Here is a 24502-nt window from a genome sequence, read left to right as displayed (position 1 = left end):
CTTTTGAGCTTATTTCATATTTGTTCCTCATTTTTAATTTAATCTCAATAAAAATTCACGTTATTTTTTTTTTCTTACATTTATAATATTTATTTATTTATATAATAGTTTAATTAATTGTAGTTAAAATATTAAACGTTTAATTAAAATATTTTGTAGATAAATATATAAGTGTGGTAAATTTGTGAATATGAGTATTTAATAAGTCACAAAATTGATATAGATATGTATTAGGTAAACTTTAACTATCTGTTTGCTTAGGATTTATTTTAAAAAAATAGTTTAAATAAATTTAATATTCTGAGATCAGGAAGATAGAGTTTTACAGTATGAAAATTAATTTAGTCTGAAAAAATCACGCCTCTTTCTTTTTATTTTTTATTTTTTATTTTTTAGTAATGCATAGTCACCGTTTATTACATTGTCATCTATCTCTATCACTCAGATTTGTACGTACGAATGTACCAGCATATTTCTCTTTGTCAGATGGCTATTTAATTTTCTCCGACACGCATGCTGATAGGATTGCAAGGTGGTTGGGCCTACTCTCCTACTTCCCATCACATCATCGGGCTAAACTATCTTCTAGTGAATCCGCGTATGGGTCAGTCTAATCTTCTTTAATCATATCCAAGATCGAATCCACTTCGTGTGTAAAAAACACAATCGTCATCAAATTTCAGGCAAGTTATGCAAGATTTTGAAGATGAAACTTTTTATTTAAATTATTTTGAAAACTTTAATTTAAGTTAAAAGTGAAGAAATTCAATTTTTAAAATTTTAAATGAAAACTAATATCAAGAAATTTAGTATAAAATTAAGAAGTGAACTTCTTAATTGTTATTTAAATCAATAAATTAAAAATTTTATCTCAAATAATTTTAACTTTTGAGCTGAATTTATCTTAAATTGAAATTTATAATATTGGGATAACAACTTTAAAATATGCTAAATTAAATAAGCACAATAAATTCATTATTGAAATTTAATGTTTAGCTTTTAAAAATTAAGAATATTTTTTCTTTAAAAATAAAAATTTATTTTATACTAAATTATAGTAAATTATATATGTTGTTATAGACTTTATTATCTATAGGGATTAAATTATAGACTTTATAAAAGTTTAAAGACTATATCGTAAATTATCTATGACTCGTTGCAAGACGCTGGCTGGCTGCGCGTGGAGCAGTGCAGAAAGTCAACAGTGTGGTGTAATGATAAAATTGGGAGAAGACCGGAGAGGCGCCCAAGCTTGTCCAAAATCGAATGGCTACTTTTCTATTTTTACCAACAACTTCAAAAAAAAACACAAAAGAAGAAGAAAGAAAGAAAAAGAGAGAAAGAAGCCTTACAGCTAGAGATGAAGAAAAATAAAAGCGACAGGCTTTGACCATTTGAACTGTAACAGACGCACGTAAACTTCTTTTTCAGTTTATCTATTTTTATTACTGTCTACTGTTTCTGCCGTTGTTTTCTTTTGAGGGGAAAAAAATGAAAGAAACCAAATACCACTCTGTTTTGGTGGCTGATGAAAGCATGGAATCTGAATCTACAACTGGCTGTTTTTTACCTAATGCTTGTTCATTAATCTGACTTCTGATCCAAGCCAACTAGTTTTTCTGTATTGTCCTCCATTATCACTCTCTTACCGCTCAATCACAGCATCAACGACCGTCCTCCTTCTCTCTGATTTGGTAATTTACTCTCCTAGAATTTTCTTTTTCAATTTTGCCAATTAAGAGTGTTTTGATTGAGTGTATGTTTCTGGTCTTGTCTTGTTTTTGTGATTTGTGTTTTTGCCCCTTTTGGAAGGAAAGAATGTTTTCTTTTGCAGCGTTGTTTGCTTGAATTTCCTTGTTTGGGTAGTAAAATTTGTGTAGGGTTTGCTGCTTGTTAATTTGTTGCATGATGGGGTCTTTTTAGTAGTTGATGGTTTAACTTAGAAGATTTTGTTTTGTTATGTTGATTGCGATGCAACTTTTACTAGTAATAATGATTGTGATTGAAGGTTTTAGCTATTGTGGGGATAACTTCATGATTGTTCATTAATTGCTAAAAGTTGTAAGCTAAAATCCCCTCTTTCCCCCCCACCCTTATTGTCCCACTGGACTCTGTTGTTTTTCTTTGGTTTTGATTTCATCACTATAAATTATGTTTAGTTGCAGGCAATTGGGGGAAGGGCTTCTTCTGTGAAAAATTGCCATGTTTTCTAAACATTGGTATCCACATCCTTTATTCATGATATCTTTTCTTGTCATAATTTTCATGGACTTTCGTATTGAGCCTCTGCTTTTGGTGAACCTGAGGGAACTTCATGCTACTTTCACTTGCTAAATAGAAGAGTTTATGCTATGTTGTCTGTTGAATAATGAAACGTTAACCTTGTAGAACTTTCTAAATGTGCAGGGATGATAATTACGATAGAAGTGGAACAGCTTAAACTAGAGCAGTTTTCCAATGGGTCAAAAATTTCGGCTTTGGTGTCCAATGGAAACACAGAGATTGCTATGGCTTGTGGGAATGATGTTTCTTGTTATAATAACATTCCAACATTTTGAGCTACCATCTGGCAATATTTTTTCACTCATATCTTCAGTTCATACAGATCAAATAGAAGAAAATGGTAACTTCTCAACTGATAGTGCCTTATCAAAATCTGAGACAGTCAGTAACATGAGTCGATTAAATGGTTTGAACTATACTGATGCTGATCATGCTTATGGGAGATCTGAAAATTATGACCAAGAAAAAGATGCTGATGTAAATAATGGCCTTGTATCAGAAACTAGTGCAGTCTCAAACAATAAATCCAGAACAGACAGCCGTGATAGAGACTCCTCACTTCAACAGGTGTTTCAACCAAATGTACACCCTGCTGTCGATCCTGTTAACAATTCAGTAAATATATATGTGCCAGAAGAAACTCAACAAACATTTTCCAGAGAAAGTATCAGTTACTCACTGGAAAACTCCTCAATTTCAGACATAAATGACCATTTATCAGAAGCTAGTACAGACTTCAACAGCTCTTCTGGGGTAGACAAGCATAATAGAGAGTCTTCATTTGAACAGCCAAATGTACATTCTATAACGGATACAATCAACGATTCGCCAAGACCAGGAGTAATCGAACAGAGTTTTTCTGAAGAAAATTCCAGTTCCTCATTAGAAAATACTGGAACCTCAAATTCTGGTAATGTATCTATTATCCATTGTACCACTCTCACCACCAGTAGATTCAACACCCAATATAGCATTCCCAAGGAATGTGGAGTCTAATCCTAACACATCTGCTGTCGATAAAGATGCAGCACCCAATATGGACAATCATGGAAAATCAAGCAAACTGAAAAATAATATTACAATATCGGATGACAAATCTTCCACGGCCACCATTCCTAAGGTGAAGAAAAAGCCTGAATTGCCAACCTCAGGGGTGATTTCAGTTTCTGAGATGAATAGCTTACTGCTTCGGAGTTGGTCTTCTCCTGGTGTGGTAAGTTTAACAAAACTTCTGCTCTGAGTTGTTTCTGAGGATAAACTTCTATACCATAGTTGCTTAAAATTTTCTCTCTTTTCCAATTTATTTGTAGAGACCACGATGGGTTTCAGCAGTTGACCAAGAGCTACTACGTGCAAAATCACAGATTGAGAATGCACCCATTGTAAAAAATGATCCAATACTTTATGCTCCACTTTATTGGAATATCTCTATGTTCAAAAGGTAAGCTTGGTGTGAATTTACTCTTTATGGTGCACAATGTAGAAGTGTCTTGTATCTTTTATACTCAACAATCATTAGGAGGCTTGCAAGTTGCATCTTCTACACAAACACAATACTTGGTGTAGCTTAAGCAAGTCATTGAAGTGAAAAAGGGTTACATATTTCATTTGCATACCATTATTTTCAGGAGCTATGAATTAATGGAAGATATGCTGAAAGTATATATTTACAAGGAAGGAGAAAGGCCCATAGTGCACCAGCCTGTACTCAAGGGTATATATGCTTCAGAGGGATGGTTCATGAAGTTGATGGAAGCTAGCAAAAAGTTCGTCACAAAAAAACCAAGAAAAGCCCACCTGTTCTACTTACCATTTAGTTCTCGAAACTTAGAGATGCAATTATATGTGCCCAATTCACATAATCATAAGAATCTCATGCAATATTTAAAGAATTACTTGGACATTATCGTGGGAAAATATCCTTTCTGGAACAGAACTGGAGGTGTGGATCATTTTCTTGTTGCTTGTCATGACTGGGTATGTTCCTAATGATCAATTAGATTCTTTTTCCCATCCATAATCAGTTGGAGATATTGGCATTTGCATGCATCTCTAGTTTGCCATCTCATTCGACACAGCATCCATAATAATCCACCTATTGTTTTCTCATTGAGATCCTGTTTCTTGCTGTTGGGTGTTACTGCCAAATTATGCAATTTCTTTAACTATAATTGCCACTACACCTCCCCCTCCTCCTCCCCCCTTCTGTTTGAAATAATAGTTACTGTTTTCTCCTGGTTATAATTTATTCTAAAAGATGGACATGTGAGTTGAAAAATCCATGTACTCATGTGAAGAAATGAATAAACAGTATTCTTTTTCTTTTCGTTTTGTTCTTAAATTTTCTGTTATAGCTTTATGATTACTGTGATAATTATTCTAATAAACCCCCCTTTCTCAGGCCCCAGCTGAAACAAAAATGCTCATGTCTAATTGCATAAGAGCTCTTTGCAATGCTGATGTTAAAGAAGGTTTTGTTTTCGGTAAAGACGTATCTCTTCCAGAGACAAATATTCCTGTGCCTCAGAATACTCTTAGAGATCTTGGTGGCAGACCTCTGTAATACCCGGCTAGAATCCGGCATCGGGATTCCTGCCTTCCGGCGGAATCTAAGGTGTTGGATCTCTCTAGAAGGGGTAAAATGTGTTTTCTAAAATGTTTTCACATGATTTCATGGTTTTAAAAGGAAAGAGAATTGAGTTTTGAAGGGAAAAGACCAAGGAGGCAATTGCCAGGTTCGGCCGCCGAAAGTGGAGTTCGGCCGCCGAACATGGGAAGGCTTCGGGAGCGCCTTTGGCCTCCGAAAGTCTTGTTTAAACGAGCCAAGGTTCGGCCGCCGAAAGTCAAGTTCGGCCGCCGAACATGCATGAGTTTAGGGGGCACGTTAGGCTGCCGAAGGTCTTCGACCAGGCCACCTATAAAAGGCCCTCAGATCGGAAATGGGTGAGTTTTCTCCCCATTCTCGAGCTCAGGTGAGTTTATGCCTTCCTTTGGTCGTTTTCGTGTTTTCTCTACCCATCTCTCAAGTTTTTCATGATTTCTACCTTTGTGTTTGAAGATTTAAAGCTTAAAAGGAGTTTTGGGAGCTTGGAGCTTTTGGAGCTTGGATTCTCCATACCTCCGAGTTAGAGATCACGCAACCCTCGATCTTCAAGAGGTAAGTGTAGATCTATGCTTCCTTTTATGTTTTAATGAGTTTTAAGTAAGTTTATTGGAGTTTTGAATGGGTAGAATGGCATGTTTAGGTTTATGTGGGTTTTATACCCAGTGTATGTTATGTGATGTTTGTGTTGAGGAGTTTATGTTAGTTTATGCTCCTTTATGCTTGTGGGAGTGAGTATGCATGTTGGGAGAGAGTATGTAAGGATTTGGGTATGTTGAGTTTGGTTTTTTGGCTTGGCAGAATCGGACCTGTCGTCCAGAGGGGACCAGGTTCGGCCGCCGAAAGGAGTTTCGGCCGCCGAACCTGCATGGGAGGCAGTCTTTAGGCTGCCGAATGTGCCCCCGAAGGAGGGACTTTCGTTTCTGTCCTAGGGTTTCGGCCGCCGAACCTGCCGCCGAACCTACCCGAGTTTCGTCTCTGGAAGGGACTTTCGGCCGCCGAAGGTGCCGCCGAAAGTGCCCTGTCCAGCCGTTTCTTGGGTGTTTTCCATGCATGATTAAGTGATGTTTAGAGGGGTTTTTGGGGAGTTGTTTATGAGTTGTTAGAATGTGTTTGGCACCTCATTCGAGTCCACCTGTGTAGGATCGGACCCGAGGGACCGAGGAGGCCAGTAATGCTAGCAGTTGCAGAGTCAGTCAGCGTCTGCCAGGATGTGAGTAGAACTAAACTTAATCTTTTATGCACAAAATCTAATGCCTAAAGCATGTTCATGCATCATGATTATATGTAGTAGGTTGATTGCACTAGTTTCACGAATATGACGCATTGCATTATTTGATGTTGATAGAGGAAGGGTGGACCGAGGCGACTTCAATAGCCCATATCTGTCACGAGTCTTGTCTTAGTCCTTTGAGAGCCGGACAAGTACATGTAGGAAAGTCCATGTGAGCTCTCTGTGGATCAGACACCATGTCATGTATGTTACAGGCCTTTGTGAGCTCCTATGGGGGAGCCGGGCACCGACAGAGGGATTTTTGATGTCATGTCCATCCTCTGAGAGGAAAGATGCATGCAAAAAGACAGACTCTCAGAAACCAGGGTCCGTGGGGAATAAATATTGCATGAGCCCCGAGACGGACAAGTTATGTGATTTACTTGTGTTATGACGCATTTCATGAAAGCATGTAATTAATGAACTGTTTTCTCTGTTTCTACTCACTGGGCTTTTTAGCTCATCCCTTTCCCCTAACCCCAGTGTTGCAGGTTGAGTCAGAGTTCAGAGGCAGCAGGGTAAAGTCAAGGCTAAGTTAAGTTATGTATGTAATAGTTTATGTTTTGTAGTAGTTTAGTAGTTTTAGAAGTGGACATGTAATATAAGATGATGTAATGTAATTTGAGATAATGTATGTAGCTGATAGTAGAGTTAATGTTTATGGATTAGAGTGTGCTTGGCCCTATAGACTGGTTAATCCCTGTTGACGCATGATTATGAAATGTTTTTATGTTGAGTTGAGAACCAGGCTTGATGTATGTAATGATGACCCAGCTAGAGCATTTGATGATGACTCTAGCATGGGAAAGTTTATGTTCACAGTTATGTTGCAACTTACGAATCAAGCTTGGTGTATGTTCAGATTTCAGGTTTCATGTTAAAGTTTTTAATCATGTATGGGATTTGACCAGGTAATAGTATGTATGTTTGGCTTGCTACGGGTCCCGGCGGCCTTAAGCCGATCTGGATCCTAGCGCCGGTGGCGGTTCGGGCCGTTACAGAGGGGTATCGGTTTCCGGGCTGTTACAGAATGGTATCAAAGCTTTGGGCCTCGAGAGTACGGTGTCTTGCACATCGGAAAGAGGTTGGCTTAGAGGTCATAGAAGGGCAAGCACAATAAGAAAGATCAAGAGTACAATCATGTCCACTAGGATAGGATGTTGAGTCCTGTCTTGCTATGATGATGTGATATGCCATGATTTCATGCATGTGCATAAATGCTATGTATGTATGATGTAGGTTCATGTGTTTCCACATGGACCGTATGATGCTAATGATGGATTGTATGCTTGTGTGTTGTTCTTCAGAGGAGCCAGAATGCGAGGTGCTCGTCGATCTGTGGAATCGACTGGAGTTCCATCTGAGAGGGAAGGTATGGACACCTTTCCCCCTGCTCTGCCAAGAGCGCAGTCTTGGGGAGTTAGCAGATGGGAAACATCAAGGGACCCTGGAAGGTCTTTTGATGCAAGCAGAGAAGCGATGGCTCCAAGAAGGATGTCAGCTAGTATGAGGGAAGTAGAGTCAGATGTTCAGAGGAGGGATGTCAGTATGGGAGTCAGAGTACCTGAAGAAGGTATGGGAGATTCTCAGGAGGATGCTCAGACTCAGGATTCTAGGATTTCAGGTTCAGGAGGGATTGATCCCTCCACTCTGAGTACAGCTGCCACGAGAGGTAAGAAATGGAAGAGAGGTCTCAGGAAGTCGCAGAAGAAGTTTTGGCAGAATCTGAAGGCTAGTTTGGGTTTTGGTGGTTCAAGCTCTGGCTCGGGCAGTTCAAGGTGCTTGAGGTGCGGAAGGCCGCACAAAGGAGCCTGTCGGGTTGGAACGACAGCTTGTTTTAGGTGTGGACAGGAAGGACACATAGCACGTGAGTGTCCCACTGCGCCCAGGTTGGCTCTGTCCCAGCAAGCAGTTTCAGGTAGATTAGCTCAGCCAGTAGCTCCAGCCATAGTTCAGGTTAGTGATCGAGGCAGAGGAAGAGGGTCAGTCCCTCATTCTTCAGGTTCCCGTGGAGAAGGTCCGTCAGCTCCAGCTCGGATCTTCACCCAAGCTCAGCAAGAGGCAGACACATCGAACATGGTGGTGCCAGGTATGCTCACTTTTGAATGTTCTGATGTGTAAGTTTTTGTGAACCCTAGTGTTTTTCTCTTTCTTTAGTTGCTCTAGGAGCCGTCGAGAGGTTGAGTTGATAACTTCTGGGCTAAAGTGTTCTTTTTGGGTCAGTAGACTCAATTGTGATCCATCTGTGGCAGAGTCAGTCTGCCGGTCCAGTTCTGTGTCAGTTGGGAGTAGATGCCTTCCACTCGACTTTGAGGTCCTAGACTTGATTGTCTGGACGTCAATCGAGGGATGGATTTGGTTTTTCTACTCGTGGTGCTATCTTGGTCTGCAGAAACAAGGTAGTCAGATTTAGAGGACAGGATGGGTCAAAGATTTTCTTCTGAGGGGACACAGTAGGGGTGCCTAGAGGTTTGATGTCAGCCTGTAAGGTTCGTAGGGTGCGTAGGAGGGGTTGTCAGAGGGTCCTAGCTCTTGTTTGAGAGTTCAGCAGTCAGGTCGGGGAACCAGCCTCAGTGCCAGTTGTTCGAGAGAATTCTTAGATGTCTTCCCAGGCGAGTTGTCAGGTTTACCATCTGTCAGGGAGTTAGAGTTTGGTATAGGAGTGGTGTCTGGACGCAGAACCATTTCTACCCTTCCCTATAGGATGGCGCCTGCATAGAGAGAGGTAGCAGTAGAGTAGAGGCGAGACTTGGTAGACAAGGGGTTTTGTCCGACCTAGTACCTCACTCTGGATTGCTCCAGTATGGTTGTGGGAAATGAAGGATGAATCCTTGAGACTTTGTAACGACTGTAAGCGGTTAAACAAGGTCACTACCAAGGGCAGGTATTCCCATGTAGGATGGATGATCTATTGGGACAGCTAGTAGGAGCTGTTTGTTTTCCCAGATAGATTTGAAATTCGGGTACTACCTGTGAGAGTTAGAGTTAGTTTTGGGTTAGTAGTGAGAAGAAGCCAGTTAGTAAAGATGAGAAGAGACGAGTAAGAGTAGAGAAGGAGGAAGATAGAGAAGGATCAGAGTAGCGCAGCAGAAGCTCGTGGAGTTTAGGAACCTGGGAGTTCTTACTCCAGCGTTTGGTGTCTCTCTTTGGAGAGAAGCTTTAGGATTCGCTTGCTTGCTTGCATGCTTGTGTTTGTTGTTTTAACATTCGGGGACGAATGTTTTTGTAAGGGGGGTAGAATGTAATACCCGGCTAGAATCCGGCATCGGGATTCCTGCCTTCCGGCGGAATCTAAGGTGTTGGATCTCTCTAGAAGGGGTAAAATGTGTTTTCTAAAATGTTTTCACATGATTTCATGGTTTTAAAAGGAAAGAGAATTGAGTTTTGAAGGGAAAAGACCAAGGAGGCAATTGCCAGGTTCGGCCGCCGAAAGTGGAGTTCGGCCGCCGAACATGGGAAGGCTTCGGGAGCGCCTTTGGCCTCCGAAAGTCTTGTTTAAACGAGCCAAGGTTCGGCCGCCGAAAGTCAAGTTCGGCCGCCGAACATGCATGAGTTTAGGGGGCACGTTAGGCTGCCGAAGGTCTTCGACCAGGCCACCTATAAAAGGCCCTCAGATCGGAAATGGGTGAGTTTTCTCCCCATTCTCGAGCTCAGGTGAGTTTATGCCTTCCTTTGGTCGTTTTCGTGTTTTCTCTACCCATCTCTCAAGTTTTTCATGATTTCTACCTTTGTGTTTGAAGATTTAAAGCTTAAAAGGAGTTTTGGGAGCTTGGAGCTTTTGGAGCTTGGATTCTCCATACCTCCGAGTTAGAGATCACGCAACCCTCGATCTTCAAGAGGTAAGTGTAGATCTATGCTTCCTTTTATGTTTTAATGAGTTTTAAGTAAGTTTATTGGAGTTTTGAATGGGTAGAATGGCATGTTTAGGTTTATGTGGGTTTTATACCCAGTGTATGTTATGTGATGTTTGTGTTGAGGAGTTTATGTTAGTTTATGCTCCTTTATGCTTGTGGGAGTGAGTATGCATGTTGGGAGAGAGTATGTAAGGATTTGGGTATGTTGAGTTTGGTTTTTTGGCTTGGCAGAATCGGACCTGTCGTCCAGAGGGGACCAGGTTCGGCCGCCGAAAGGAGTTTCGGCCGCCGAACCTGCATGGGAGGCAGTCTTTAGGCTGCCGAATGTGCCCCCGAAGGAGGGACTTTCGTTTCTGTCCTAGGGTTTCGGCCGCCGAACCTGCCGCCGAACCTACCCGAGTTTCGTCTCTGGAAGGGACTTTCGGCCGCCGAAGGTGCCGCCGAAAGTGCCCTGTCCAGCCGTTTCTTGGGTGTTTTCCATGCATGATTAAGTGATGTTTAGAGGGGTTTTTGGGGAGTTGTTTATGAGTTGTTAGAATGTGTTTGGCACCTCATTCGAGTCCACCTGTGTAGGATCGGACCCGAGGGACCGAGGAGGCCAGTAATGCTAGCAGTTGCAGAGTCAGTCAGCGTCTGCCAGGATGTGAGTAGAACTAAACTTAATCTTTTATGCACAAAATCTAATGCCTAAAGCATGTTCATGCATCATGATTATATGTAGTAGGTTGATTGCACTAGTTTCACGAATATGACGCATTGCATTATTTGATGTTGATAGAGGAAGGGTGGACCGAGGCGACTTCAATAGCCCATATCTGTCACGAGTCTTGTCTTAGTCCTTTGAGAGCCGGACAAGTACATGTAGGAAAGTCCATGTGAGCTCTCTGTGGATCAGACACCATGTCATGTATGTTACAGGCCTTTGTGAGCTCCTATGGGGGAGCCGGGCACCGACAGAGGGATTTTTGATGTCATGTCCATCCTCTGAGAGGAAAGATGCATGCAAAAAGACAGACTCTCAGAAACCAGGGTCCGTGGGGAATAAATATTGCATGAGCCCCGAGACGGACAAGTTATGTGATTTACTTGTGTTATGACGCATTTCATGAAAGCATGTAATTAATGAACTGTTTTCTCTGTTTCTACTCACTGGGCTTTTTAGCTCATCCCTTTCCCCTAACCCCAGTGTTGCAGGTTGAGTCAGAGTTCAGAGGCAGCAGGGTAAAGTCAAGGCTAAGTTAAGTTATGTATGTAATAGTTTATGTTTTGTAGTAGTTTAGTAGTTTTAGAAGTGGACATGTAATATAAGATGATGTAATGTAATTTGAGATAATGTATGTAGCTGATAGTAGAGTTAATGTTTATGGATTAGAGTGTGCTTGGCCCTATAGACTGGTTAATCCCTGTTGACGCATGATTATGAAATGTTTTCATGTTGAGTTGAGAACCAGGCTTGATGTATGTAATGATGACCCAGCTAGAGCATTTGATGATGACTCTAGCATGGGAAAGTTTATGTTCACAGTTATGTTGCAACTTACGAATCAAGCTTGGTGTATGTTCAGATTTCAGGTTTCATGTTAAAGTTTTTAATCATGTATGGGATTTGACCAGGTAATAGTATGTATGTTTGGCTTGCTACGGGTCCCGGCGGCCTTAAGCCGATCTGGATCCTAGCGCCGGTGGCGGTTCGGGCCGTTACAGAGGGGTATCGGTTTCCGGGCTGTTACAACCTCCTTCTCAGAGGTCAATCTTGGCTTTCTTTGCAGGTAGCTTGCACGGCTACCTACGACCAATACTGTTGAAGCATTGGGAAAACAAAGACCCAGACATGAAAATATTTGGTCGGATGCCTAAGGTTCGAGGCAAAATGAGCTATGCCCAGCACATGAAGAGAAGCAAGTACTGCATTTGTGCAAGAGGTTATGAAGTCAATAGTCCAAGAATAGTGGAGGCCATTATGTACGAGTGTGTTCCAGTTATTATATCAGACAATTATGTGCCTCCATTTTATGAGGTTTTGAACTGGGAATCATTTGCTGTTTTCATCCTGGAGAAGGATATCCCAAATTTGAAGAACATACTACTTTCAATCCCAGAAAAGAGATACAGAGAGATGCAGATGAGAGTCAAAAAGGTGCAGCAACATTTTCTTTGGCATGCTAGGCCAGTGAAATATGATATCTTTCATATGATACTTCACTCAATTTGGTACAATAGAGTGTTTCAAATGTAGCCCTGATAAACAAGAAAAAAAAAATAATAGCAAATGTATAGTGGAGAAATGTAGATGTTGAGAAAGTTTGGTATGAATATATAGCATTTGTTATGTTGTTATCCTGCACATATATTTCCCTTGCTGTATATATTAGGTTCTCTTATCACCCACTAGAACATTTCATTCGGGATAATTTATCTTGTAGGAAAAAAAATTTAAATAAATGCTTACAAAATTATGTATGATTTTAATTTTTTCATTCTAAATAAGAGAATTACTAAAAAAAAAATTAATTGATTGAATTTTTGTAAATTTTTTTATTTTAATAGGAATAAATGATATATTAATTAAAATTATTGTAGATTGTATATTTAAATTTAAATTAATAAAATTTTTGTGAATGGATATATATGTAAAATAATTTACGATATAGTCTCTAAAATTTGACAAAATTTACAACTCATTCTTGATTTTTTATAAATAATTTATTCATTGAAATTTTATTCTGCCAATTAAATAATCTTTTTATTAAAATTCAATATTACTATAATAATTTAATACTTTAAATTTTATTTTTTATAACAGTTTTTTCTTTTTAATTTTACTATTTAGATAATTTAGTGTTATAATTTTAGTATTCATAATAGTTAAGTCTCGTTAATTTAGGTTAACTTCTCTGATTTATTGCTAACTAATGATAAATTTAACAAGTGACTATTTTTTATTAAAATAAAAATTTAAAACTAAATTATTTACTATAAAATAGTAAAAATTAAATTATTCTCTTCATTTTATATTTTTTATACATTTGGTTTTTTTAAAAAATAAGAAATAATAATTATTTTAGTTAAAATTAATTTTTTTCATTACATTTTTAATTATATCTATCTTTAATATAAAATGAAAATATTAAATTTTTATTGAAACAATAAAATTATTATTAATAACATATAATTTAAATAAAATATTAAAAGCAATTTGAATTCTCATTTTTTAAAAAATTAAATAATAAGAGATTATATTTAAAATAAGATAAAATTAAATAAATTTAAATAATCAATTTATATATTAATTATGATATAAAAAATGTAAGTGAATTAAATTTTAAAACTATTAAAATAAATAAATATAATGCAATTCCAAACATTAATCTTGTCTTCTTCCTCTTCACCTCCGATTAAATAATAATAATAATAATAATAATAATAATAAATACCGTACAATACAATCCCTAATAAGTTTTTACTGTAAAAATTACACTTAAATTCATTTAATTTAATGAAATGTAAACTTTCATCTTATATTTTTAAAATTTTTTGATTTAATTATTATAAATCTTAAAAATTATTTATTGCACTGTTAATATTTCAGCTCAATTGCTGTTAGCCTTAATTTTTTAAGTTGATAATTGGCATGGAGGTTGGAAGCTTAATTTTTTTTTTTTTTAGAAAAAAAACACCACTTTAAATATAGTTGAAAAAAAAAGTTAAAAAAAAAATTATTATATTAACGATCTTATAACTAAATTATATAAAAAATAACTTTAAACTATTTTTCAATATTTTCTAAATAATATTTTTTTAAAAAATATTTTTCTCAACATAAATTTCAACAATAATACCAAATGAATCTAAATCGATATTGAACAAACCTTCAAGAAATTCAACAACTCTTAAAATTGAAAGAAAGTCATTAAGCTGATCCACAGTAAAGTTGCAATTCAATCTGTCTTTCTAGGCAACCAAACGAGTTCCTATAAATAGTAACACAGAGAATTCTTTTTTTTTTTAAAAAGAAGCTTTGGGGTTTAAAATTCAAGAATGACACTGCAATTGTTTGTATGCCAAAGTGTGTGAATTTTATTGAGCACATATCGAAGGTATTGATTGAAAAGGAGAGATTTTAAAGAGCAAGATATTGTAGAAAATTATAAAAAAGTTACAATTCTCCATCCACATTAAAATTTAATAATATTTCATCACCTCATAAAAAATTCATAAAAAATCAAAATTAAAACAGTCTAATAACCTATCAAAAATTCAATAGTATTCATTATCGTCAATAAAAAAATATAGTAAGATCGAGAATAAAATTCAAAATTATTAAAAAAATTTATTATATTTATAAAATTCCTACAACTCATTCAAATTTGAATAAACTTTCATATTGAAGGAAACTGAAGTATCTGTGGGATTGATGTTCAAATTCTTTAAAAGAGCTTAAAATTTCTGGACAAAAATAAGAGAGAACAAACGATTTATAAATGGCCTGACAAATGATCAAACCTGTAACAAGGTGTGACGACTTGTTGACAGAGTGTTTTGCTAAAGGTAGACCTACCAGAAGGAAAGGCCAACTTCCCTAATGGAAGCAGGACTGTGTAAGGCAGTTATGATGAGAGAAGGGCTGGAGTGCTTGGGATGCTTGTAGGGCTGGTGGAGCCCAAATGCTTGTCAAGATAGGCCAGGTATCCAGGAGAGCTCAGATACTCGAAAGCTTGTAAGGCAAGAAGGAAAGCCTGGAGGCACGAAGACTCGCTAAGGCTTGAGAGCTCGGAAGCCCGAAAGCCTGGAAGGAAAGAGTAGCATGGATGCAGAAGCTCAGAATGCACGGATTCCTCAAAGTGCTTGGAAGGTCTAACGTGCGGATTCTTTAAAGTGGTCGGAACGCCCGAGAGGATTAAAATGAATGACGACGTTTTGTTTTCTCATCTTCATTTAAAAGATCTGAGGGGTTTTTCAGTCTTTTACATTAAGGACCAAGTTCGTTGAGTCTACTACTTAAGGAACATATGCCCCTCTGTTTTGAGTCTGAAAATGTGTAAAAAAGTGCGCAAAGTGAAAAGAGCACCAAGATTGTTTTTCTCTGCCATTGTTGATCTGTAATCGAGCTTGTGCTCATGTGTGGTTGTTCTCTCTCTGTAACTCATCATGAATAAATGACTCCCTCTTTCGAGACGTAGGATGATCCTCAAAGGTCAATCCAAACTCATAGATCTCTCTGTGTTCTCTTCTTCTCTGTTTTTCTTTCTTTTCTTTCTTTTCTTTCTTTTCTTATTTTCTATTACGTTGCTCACTAGATATCAGAGTTTAAGTCTCCAGTAACAAGTGGTATCAGAGTTACAGTTGCAAATAGGAAAGTTTGTCACCGGTCAGTTTTATCAGAGCACAGTTTGTGAGCGGGGAGGTTCATCGTTAGTCAATTTTCTTGAAGCCTGGTTAAGAAAAGAATGGCGTCGACGATGCAAAAACTTAATGTTGAGAAGTTTGATGGGAGAGGAGATTTTATGCTTTGGAAAGAAAAGATCGAGATAAGTCTCAAGATCATAGGGCTGCAAGATGTTCTCAATGATGATATAGAAATATGGAATCTTGAGGAATAAAATGAATCAAAGAAACCAATAACTCCAGTCCAGAAAATAATTCTTTTTTAACTCCTGAAACCATGGAATCTTCCCAAATGCTTGTCAAGATAGGCCAGGTATCCAGGAGAGCTCAGATACTCGAAAGCTTGTAAGGCAAGAAGGAAAGCCTGGAGGCACGAAGACTCGCTAAGGCTTGAGAGCTCGGAAGCCCGAAAGCCTGGAAGGAAAGAGTAGCATGGATGCAGAAGCTCAGAATGCACGGATTCCTCAAAGTGCTTGGAAGGTCTAACGTGCGGATTCTTTAAAGTGGTCGGAACGCCCGAGAGGATTAAAATGAATGACGACGTTTTGTTTTCTCATCTTCATTTAAAAGATCTGAGGGGTTTTTCAGTCTTTTACATTAAGGACCAAGTTCGTTGAGTCTACTACTTAAGGAACATATGCCCCTCTGTTTTGAGTCTGAAAATGTGTAAAAAAGTGCGCAAAGTGAAAAGAGCACCAAGATTGTTTTTCTCTGCCATTGTTGATCTGTAATCGAGCTTGTGCTCATGTGTGGTTGTTCTCTCTCTGTAACTCATCATGAATAAATGACTCCCTCTTTCGAGACGTAGGATGATCCTCAAAGGTCAATCCAAACTCATAGATCTCTCTGTGTTCTCTTCTTCTCTGTTTTTCTTTCTTTTCTTTCTTTTCTTTCTTTTCTTATTTTCTATTACGTTGCTCACTAGATATCAGAGTTTAAGTCTCCAGTAACAAGTGGTATCAGAGTTACAGTTGCAAATAGGAAAGTTTGTCACCGGTCAGTTTTATCAGAGCACAGTTTGTGAGCGGGGAGGTTCATCGTTAGTCAATTTTCTTGAAGCCTGGTTAAGAAAAGAATGGCGTCGACGATGCAAAAACTTGATGTTGAGAAGTTTGATGGGAGAGGAGATTTTATGCTTTGGAAAGAAAAGATCGAGATAAGTCTCAAGATCATAGGGCTGCAAGATGTTCTCAATGATGATATAGAAATATGGAATCTTGAGGAATAAAATGAATCAAAGAAACCAATAACTCCAGTCCAGAAAATAATTCTTTTTTAACTCCTGAAACCATGGAATCTTCTGGGGCTGCTCCAATCATCACCTCGAATTAAGAAGCAAGATCCAAAGAGAAAGAGATTGAGGCGATCAAATGGTCAAGAAGAGAACATAGTAGAAAGGCCAGGAACTTGATAATTCTGTGTCTCTCGGATCAGATTCTCAGAAAAGTGATTCATGAGAAGACTGCTTTTGGAATCTGGAGACTTCTGGAGAAACTCTACCTAGAACAATCTTTGCCTAACAGAATGTACTTGATGCAGAGAGTTTCGGGCTTCAAGATGGATGAGGGCAAGACCATTGAGGAGAACTTGGCGTTTTCCAAAAAATGTTGTCCGACTTATAGAATCTTCAGGTTAAGGTGGAGGAAGAATTCCAAGCAGTGTATCCGTTGAATTCTTTGCCTCTCCTTATAAAAAGTTGAGGGAGGTTCTGAAATATTCAAGAACCAGTATCACCGCTGAAGAGGTAAAGACTGCAGCAAGGTCCAAAGAAGCAGAGCTCAATGCTCAGAAGGGTATAAGAAATCAGGGTGAAGGTATGGTAGTAAGAGGAAGATATGAGTATAGAGACAACAAGAACAGGGGCAAGAGCAAATCAAAGGCAAGATCAAAGTCCAAGACCAAAGCTGAATGCTGGTATTATGGCAAGAAATGTCACTTTAAGAAGGACTGCTACTCTAAAAAAAAAAAAAATTAGAAGGCTTCTCAAAATGAGAAGGGTGAAGCGGCAGTTGCAAACAATAATATGCAAGATTCTGAAGTTTTAACTGTAGAAACTTCAAAGGCATTGCCCACCACTAAATTAGACATTAAAGAACATTGGATATTGGATTCAGGCTACACATTCCACATGATTTCGAGAAAAGAATGGTTTGTCACATTTGAAGAAAGAGATGGAAGCAGAGTTAAGATGGAAGATAACACAACTTGTGATATCAAAGAAGTCAGAACAGTACGGATCATGATGCATGATGGCACAACTGTGATGTTAACTCAAGTAAGGTATATTCTTGAATTCAAAAGAAATCTTATTTCTCTTAGTGCACTTCAATTGTAGGATTGCTGGTACAAGGCTCAGAAAGGCATAATGAAAATTATCAAAAGCTACAGAGTTATCATAAAAGGAGAGTTGATAGAAGGTTTGTACATTTTGCAAGGCAAAACGGTTTCTGGTGAAACAAATCCATCTGAGGCTAATCAGGATCAAACCTACCTTTGGCACAGTAGGCTTAGACACATGAGTAAAAAGGGAATGGAGACATTAGTCATAAAGGGTCTGCTTTAAGGTACCAATCTATCATCTCTAAGTTTCTATGAAAAAAATTGTATATTTGGTAAATCTCACAGGTTGTCCTTTGAAACTGGAAAGCATACAATGAAGGAAATTCATTGACTACATTCACTCAGACCTATGGTGTAACGACTAGAAAATCGGACCGCTACCGGCGCTAGGATCCAGATCGGCTTAAGGCCACCGGGACCCGTAGCCAGCCTAACATACATCCTGTATACCTGTTTAATCCCATACATGATCAACATTTACATAAAAACTTTAAACTTTCATTCTTTCATTCACCAAGCTTAATCTGTGCATGCACAACTCATAATCATAAACATTAAACCCCACATTGGAGCTCTCATCAAATGCTCCAATGGGGCAACATATCATACAGTAAGCTTGGTTTACATAAACATCATTAACACATTACATAGATCATATATACGCAAAGGGATTAACCATACATGCTAGGGTCAAGCACAACTCTAAACCTCAATAAATATCATTACATTACATGACTGTTCAATACTATTCATTACATCATATTCTTTCTCATGTCCACTTACTAGCTATTACATACATAAAACTTCATACTCTAGCTGACTTTCCGGACTGCCTCGTACCTGCAAACCTGGGGGAATTAAGGGAATGGGGTAAGCTACTAGAGCCCAGTGAGCAGAGTAGTAAAACAAACATTCATGCTTTTATGAAATGCATCACATCACAAACAAATCACATTAAGGATGAACTTGTCACCAATAGCCCTCTAAATAATCCAATCATGCCAGGGGCATAGTGCAGGCCACACCTGGTCTTTCTCTTACACATATTATATCATACATATCCATTTGTGCCGGGGGCGGAGTGCAGGCCACACCCAGACTTTCTCTTATATTGTGTCAGGGGCGTATTGCAGGCCACACCTGGACTTCCATATCACATCATATCATATCTCATCATAGTGAAGGCTAAAGGATCATCCAACATTCATCCACATCATCATCACATTATGCAATGCAACATATTCGTGAATTCTAATGCAAGCAACCTAATATATCATATGGCATTCGTGATGCATGAACATGCTCAATTTTATTTATTTGCTTTGAAAATAAAGGTCCATTCTACTCACCTCAGGCTAGCTCTGACAAGACGTTGAAGCAGCTATCTCACTGCTGGGGTCCTCGGTTCCTCGGGTCCGAACCTACACAGGTGGACTCAAATGAGGGACCAAACATATACTAACATGACTCTAAAATACTCCCCAAAAACCCCCTAAAACATCACAAACATGCATAGAAAATCATGCAAAGGAAGGCTGAACAAGGCACTTTCGGCGGCAGGTTCGGCGGCCGAAAGTCCCTCCAGAGCCGAAAGTCATGCACCTTCGGCGGCACTTTTGGCGGCCGAAGGTTCCTTCCAGATCCGAAACTCGTGCATGTTCGGCAGCGCCTTCGGCGGCCGAAACTCCTTTCTAGAGCCGAAAGTCCACTTTCGGGGGCAGGGTTCGGCAGCCAAAAGTTTGCCTCCACAGGCAGGTTCGGCGGTCGAAAGTCCCTTCGGCTGCTGAACCTGAGTTCTTCCAAAGTGGCAGAACTCAGCCATCCTATGCACATTTGCCTCCCAAACCTTTCAACTCAAATCCAACACTTCCAAAACATGCATACACACATACATAAGCTTATAGAGGTCTCAAACTAACCTAAACCCCAACACAAACACATCAAACATACTTATACAACATACATTAACCATAAAAGCACATTTAGCCTAACAACAAAACAACTAACCTAATTATGCATTTCTACCCCATGAACCTTCAAGAAACTTAGTCAAAACATGAAAAGAGGTGAGGATCTACTCTTACCTCTTGAAGATCGAGAGGAGAGGCAATCCAACTCGGAGGTGGGAGAGATCTAGCTCCTTGGGCCTTCAAACTTCAAAAACTTGTTCTAAGCTCACAAATCTTCAAAAACCAAGTAAATGCTTGTTAACACTTGAAAGATTTGAGGAAAAATCATCAAAATCAACCACGGGAGGGCATGGACTCACCTCTGGCTAGAAATGGGGAAGAAACTCGCCCATTTTCGGCCATGGGGGCTTCTTATAGGGGCTGGCCAGGCCACCTTCGGAAGCCTAAAGTGCCTCCAAAACTCACGCAAGTTCGGCGGCCGAACCTGGATTTTCCTCCATGGTCTTTTTCATTCAAAACTCAATTTCCTTCTTACTTAAAACCTTAAAATACATTAAAACATTTTATTAAAATATGGTTTTACCCTTCTAGAGGTTTCCGACATCCAAGATTCCACTGGACGGTAGGAATTCCGATACCGGAGTCTAGCCGGGTATTACAATCTCTCCCCCTTAAGAACATTCGTCCCCGAATGTTCACCAAACAAGCATGCATAGCATAAAACATAAACATACACACAAAACACATAACACTCACCTTAGAAGAGATGAGGATATTGCTGGAGCATGGACTCCCGTGTCTCCCAGGTACATTCTTCGATGTTGTGGTGATTCCAAAGGACTTTCACCATCGGGATTTCCTTGTTTCTTAGCTTTCTGATCTGGGCGTCTAGGATCCGCACCGGCTGCTCAACATAGGTGAGATCTTCTAAGATCTTCACATCAGGCTCACTAAGAACCTTGCCCGGATCTGACACAAATTTCCTCAACATGGAAACATGGAAAACCGGATGGATTCTCTCCATTGAAGCAGGTAAGTCCAACTTGTACGATACATTCCCAATCTTTTGCAAGATCTCAAAGGGTCCGATGTACCGTGGAGCTAGCTTACCTTTCTTCCCGAACCGAATCACCCCTTTCATAGGAGACACTTTGAGCAATACCAAATCCCCCTCCTGAAACTCTACTTGCCTTCTGCGGATATCTGCATAACTTTTTTGCCTGCTCACAGCAGTCTTGGTCCTTTCTCTGATGATTGGTACCACTCTGCTGGTGATCTCTACTAACTCAGTCCCCGCCAAGGCCCTCTCTCCAACTTCTTCCCAACAGACAGGCGACCTGCACTTCCTTCCATACAAAACTTCATATGAAGCCATCCCTATGCTAGCATGATGGCTGTTATTGTAGGCAAACTCCACCAAAGGTAGATGCTGCCTCCAAGAACCGCCAAAATTCAGCACACATATTCTGAGCATATCTTCTATAGTCTGGATGGTCCTCTCTGACTGTCCGTCAGTCTGTGGATGGAAAGCAGTGCTAAAGTCTAACCCGGTACCCATAGCGTCCTGCAGACTCCGCCAAAACCTGGAGGTGAACTGGGTCCTCTATCAGACACTATTGAAATAGGAACTCCATGCAACCTGACAACCTCATCAACATACACCTGCGCCAACTTATCCACAGAATAGCCACTCCTGACCGGGATGAAGTGAGCAGATTTGGTCAGTCTGTCCACAATCACCCATATGCAGTCCAATCTGTTGGACGTTGCCGGTAACCCCACCACGAAGTCCATAGCTATATTCTCCCATTTCCACTCTGGAATCGGCAGTGGGTTAAGAATTCCAGCCGGCTTCTAATGTTCCAGCTTCACCCTCTGACATACTTCGCAGGCTGACACGAACTGTCCACTTCTCTTTTCATAGCTGGCCACCAATAGACTCTTTTCAGATCCTGGTACATTTTGGTGGCTCCAGGGTGAACACTGTATCTGGCATTATGAGCTTCCCTCATAATGTCTCCCTTCAGACCCACGTCATCTGGTACACACAACTATTCCCATAGCGGAGGATCCTCTTGCTGTCAAATCTGTACTCTTCATTCTTGCCCGACTGAACAGTCTTGGAAATCTTCACTAACTCTGGTTCCTCATGCTGTTTCTGAGCCACCTGCTCCAGAAACACAGGTGTCACTCTCATCTGGGCTATCAAAGCACCCGTACTAGACAACCCTAACTGTAGACCTTCATTAACGAGCTTGTGAAACTCCCTTACCACTGGCCTTCTCTCTGCTGCGATATGGGATAGACTGCCAAGTGATTTCCGGCTTAAGGCGTCTGCCACAATATTCGCCTTACCCGGATGGTACTGAATCTTGCAATCATAGTCACTAAGCAGTTCTACCCATCTCCTCTGCCTCAGATTCAACTCTCTCTGACTCAAGATGTACTGCAGGCTCTTATGATCTGTGAAGATCTCACATTTAACCCCATAAAGGTAGTGCCTCCACATCTTGAGTGCAAAGATTACTGCTGCCATCTCTAGGTCATGTGTAGGGTAATTCAACTTGTGCTTCTTCAACTGCCTAGAAGCATAAGCAATCACCCTTTCATTCTGAATCAACACACAACCCAGTCCCACACGGGACGCATCACAGAACACTGTGAAGTCTTCATTACTAGCTGGCAGAGCTAACACCGGTGCCGACGTTAACCTCCTCTTTAGCTCTTCAAAGCTCTCTTCACACTGATCAGTCCACACAAACCTCTGGTTCTTCTTATCAGTCTGGTCATTGGAGCTGCAATCTTAGAGAAGTCCAGAATGAACCTCCTGTAGTAACCTGCCAAACCCAGAAAACTCTTGATCTCTGTCACTGTAGTGGATCTAGGCCAGTTAGCTACAACTTCTACCTTCTTGGGGTCTACTTCGATTCCATTTTCTGACACAACATGCCCCAAGAATGAAATGCTCTTCAGCCAGAACTCACACTTGGAGAACTTGGCATACAAGCCATGTTCCCTTAAGGTCTGCAGAACTATCCTCAGATGATGGGCATGCTCCTCTGCATTCCTGGAATGCACTAAGATATCATCAATGAAGACAATAACAAAGTGATCCAGATACTGACTGAAAACTCTGTTTATGAGATCCATGAATGCTGCAGGGGCATTGGTTAACCCGAACGGCATCACAAGGAATTCATAATGCCCATATCTAGTCCTGAATGCCGTCTTCGGCACATCTTCTTCTCTTATTCTCAGCTGATGGTACCCGGCTAGACACCAGCACCGGAATTCCTACTTTCCGGCGGAATCTCCGTTGGAAGCTGGATTTTCCGGATGTCGGAGCCTTTCAGAGGGGTAAAACAGAGGTTTTTCAAAATGTTTTTATAGGTTTTTCTGTTTTTCATCAAGAAAATTGAGTTTTGAAAAGAAAAAGACCAAAGAGGCAAAATTTCAGGTTCGGCCGCTAAAAGAGAAGTTCGGCCGCCGAAAGAGAAGTTTGGCCGCCGAATGTTGCATGGTTTCGCATGCAGCTTTGGCCGCCGAAGGGGAGTCGGTTGGCCACCTATAAAAGCTCCTTTGACAAAAAATGGGGTGTGTTTCCACCCTCTTTTCATGCAAAGGTAAGTTTGTGATCTCCTTTGGCTGTTTTCACCATGTTTTTCAAATCATGCAAGCTTTCATGAGTTTTTAACTTAGTATTGTGCTTGGCCCTAGAGTATGTTATCCCTTGTGTGCATGATCATTTCATTATATCTTATTGTCTTTGATGATGAGAACCAAGCTTGTTATTTCCATCTAGAGCTTTTGATGAGAGCTCTAGTATGTGGTTTTATGTTCACAGAGTTAGTGCATGCACAGGTCAAGCTTGGTAAATGCAAAAGTTCAAAATTTTTATGGAAATGTATGATCATGTATGGGATTTAACAGGTACACAGAGAGCACAGTAGGCTTGCTACGGGTTCCGGCGACCTTAAGTCGACCTGAATCCTAGCGCCGGTAGCGGTCCGATTTTCGGGTCGTTACAATTTTGGAGAAACAACCTGCTCCTGCTAGCTGGTCAAATAGATCATCAATCCTTGACAACGGGTACTTATTCTTGGTAGTGACTTTGTTCAACTGCCTGTAGTCGATACAAAGCCTAAGGGATCCATCTTTCTTTTTCACAAACAGAACTGGAGCACCCCAAGGTGAGGTACTCGGTCGGATGAAGCCCTTATCTACCAGCTCTTGCAACTGCTCCTTAAGCTCCTTCAATTCTGCTGGTGCCATCCTGTAGGGAGAGATAGAGATCAGTCTGGTTTCAGGCATCAATTCAATTTTGAACTCTATCTCCCTAGTAGGTGGTAAACCTGGCAGCTCGTCTAGGAAGACATCTAAAAACTCTCTAACCACGGGCACTGAGGCGAGCTCTCTAACATGACTATCCAGCTCTCTCACATGAGTTAGAAAACCCTGACAACCCCTCCTGAGCAACCTACGAGCCTGTAGGGCTGATATCAAACCTCTAGGTGTACCCCTTCGGCCTCCTCTGAAGACGACCTCTGACCCATCCTGACCTCTGAACCTGACTACCTTGTCTCTGCAGTCCAAGGTAGCACCATGGGTAGATAGCCAATCCATCCCTAGAATGACGTCAAAATCTGTCAAATCTAGAACCACAAGGTCGGCTGAAAGACATCTCCCCTCCACAAAAACTGGACTACACTGGCAGACTGACTCTGCCACTGACGGGTCACACTTGGGTCCACTGACCCATAGGGGACACTCTAACCTAGAGACCATCAAACCCAACCTCTCGACGGCTCTCGGAGCAATAAAAGAATGAGATGCACCAGGGTCCCATTAAGGCATA

The 24502-nt window shown here is 40.0% G+C and overlaps 1 protein-coding gene across 2 annotated transcripts; it reads left to right on the top strand.

Moving 5' to 3' along the window:
- The first annotated feature begins 1260 nt into the window (after positions 1-1260).
- On the top strand, positions 1261-12356 carry LOC110603779 (probable glycosyltransferase At5g03795). Of its 2 annotated transcripts, none has more exons than XM_021741685.2 (7): positions 1261-1694; positions 2407-3193; positions 3312-3496; positions 3594-3724; positions 3912-4260; positions 4685-4836; positions 11744-12356. In XM_021741685.2, exons 2-7 carry the CDS (start codon positions 2458-2460, stop codon positions 12246-12248), a joined length of 2058 nt encoding a protein of 685 aa, XP_021597377.1. In that variant the 5' UTR covers positions 1261-1694; positions 2407-2457; the 3' UTR covers positions 12249-12356. The 2 variants fall into 2 exon arrangements, with proteins under 2 accessions (XP_021597377.1, XP_021597376.1); XM_021741684.2 differs by having other exon boundaries at positions 3306-3496.
- Positions 12357-24502: the final 12146 nt, after the last annotated feature.

Source organism: Manihot esculenta, chromosome 16 (assembly GCF_001659605.2).
Source record: "Manihot esculenta cultivar AM560-2 chromosome 16, M.esculenta_v8, whole genome shotgun sequence".
NCBI lineage: Eukaryota > Viridiplantae > Streptophyta > Magnoliopsida > Malpighiales > Euphorbiaceae > Manihot > Manihot esculenta.
Note: the sequence above shows the minus strand (reverse complement) of the source record. Positions and strands in the feature narration are given on the sequence as shown.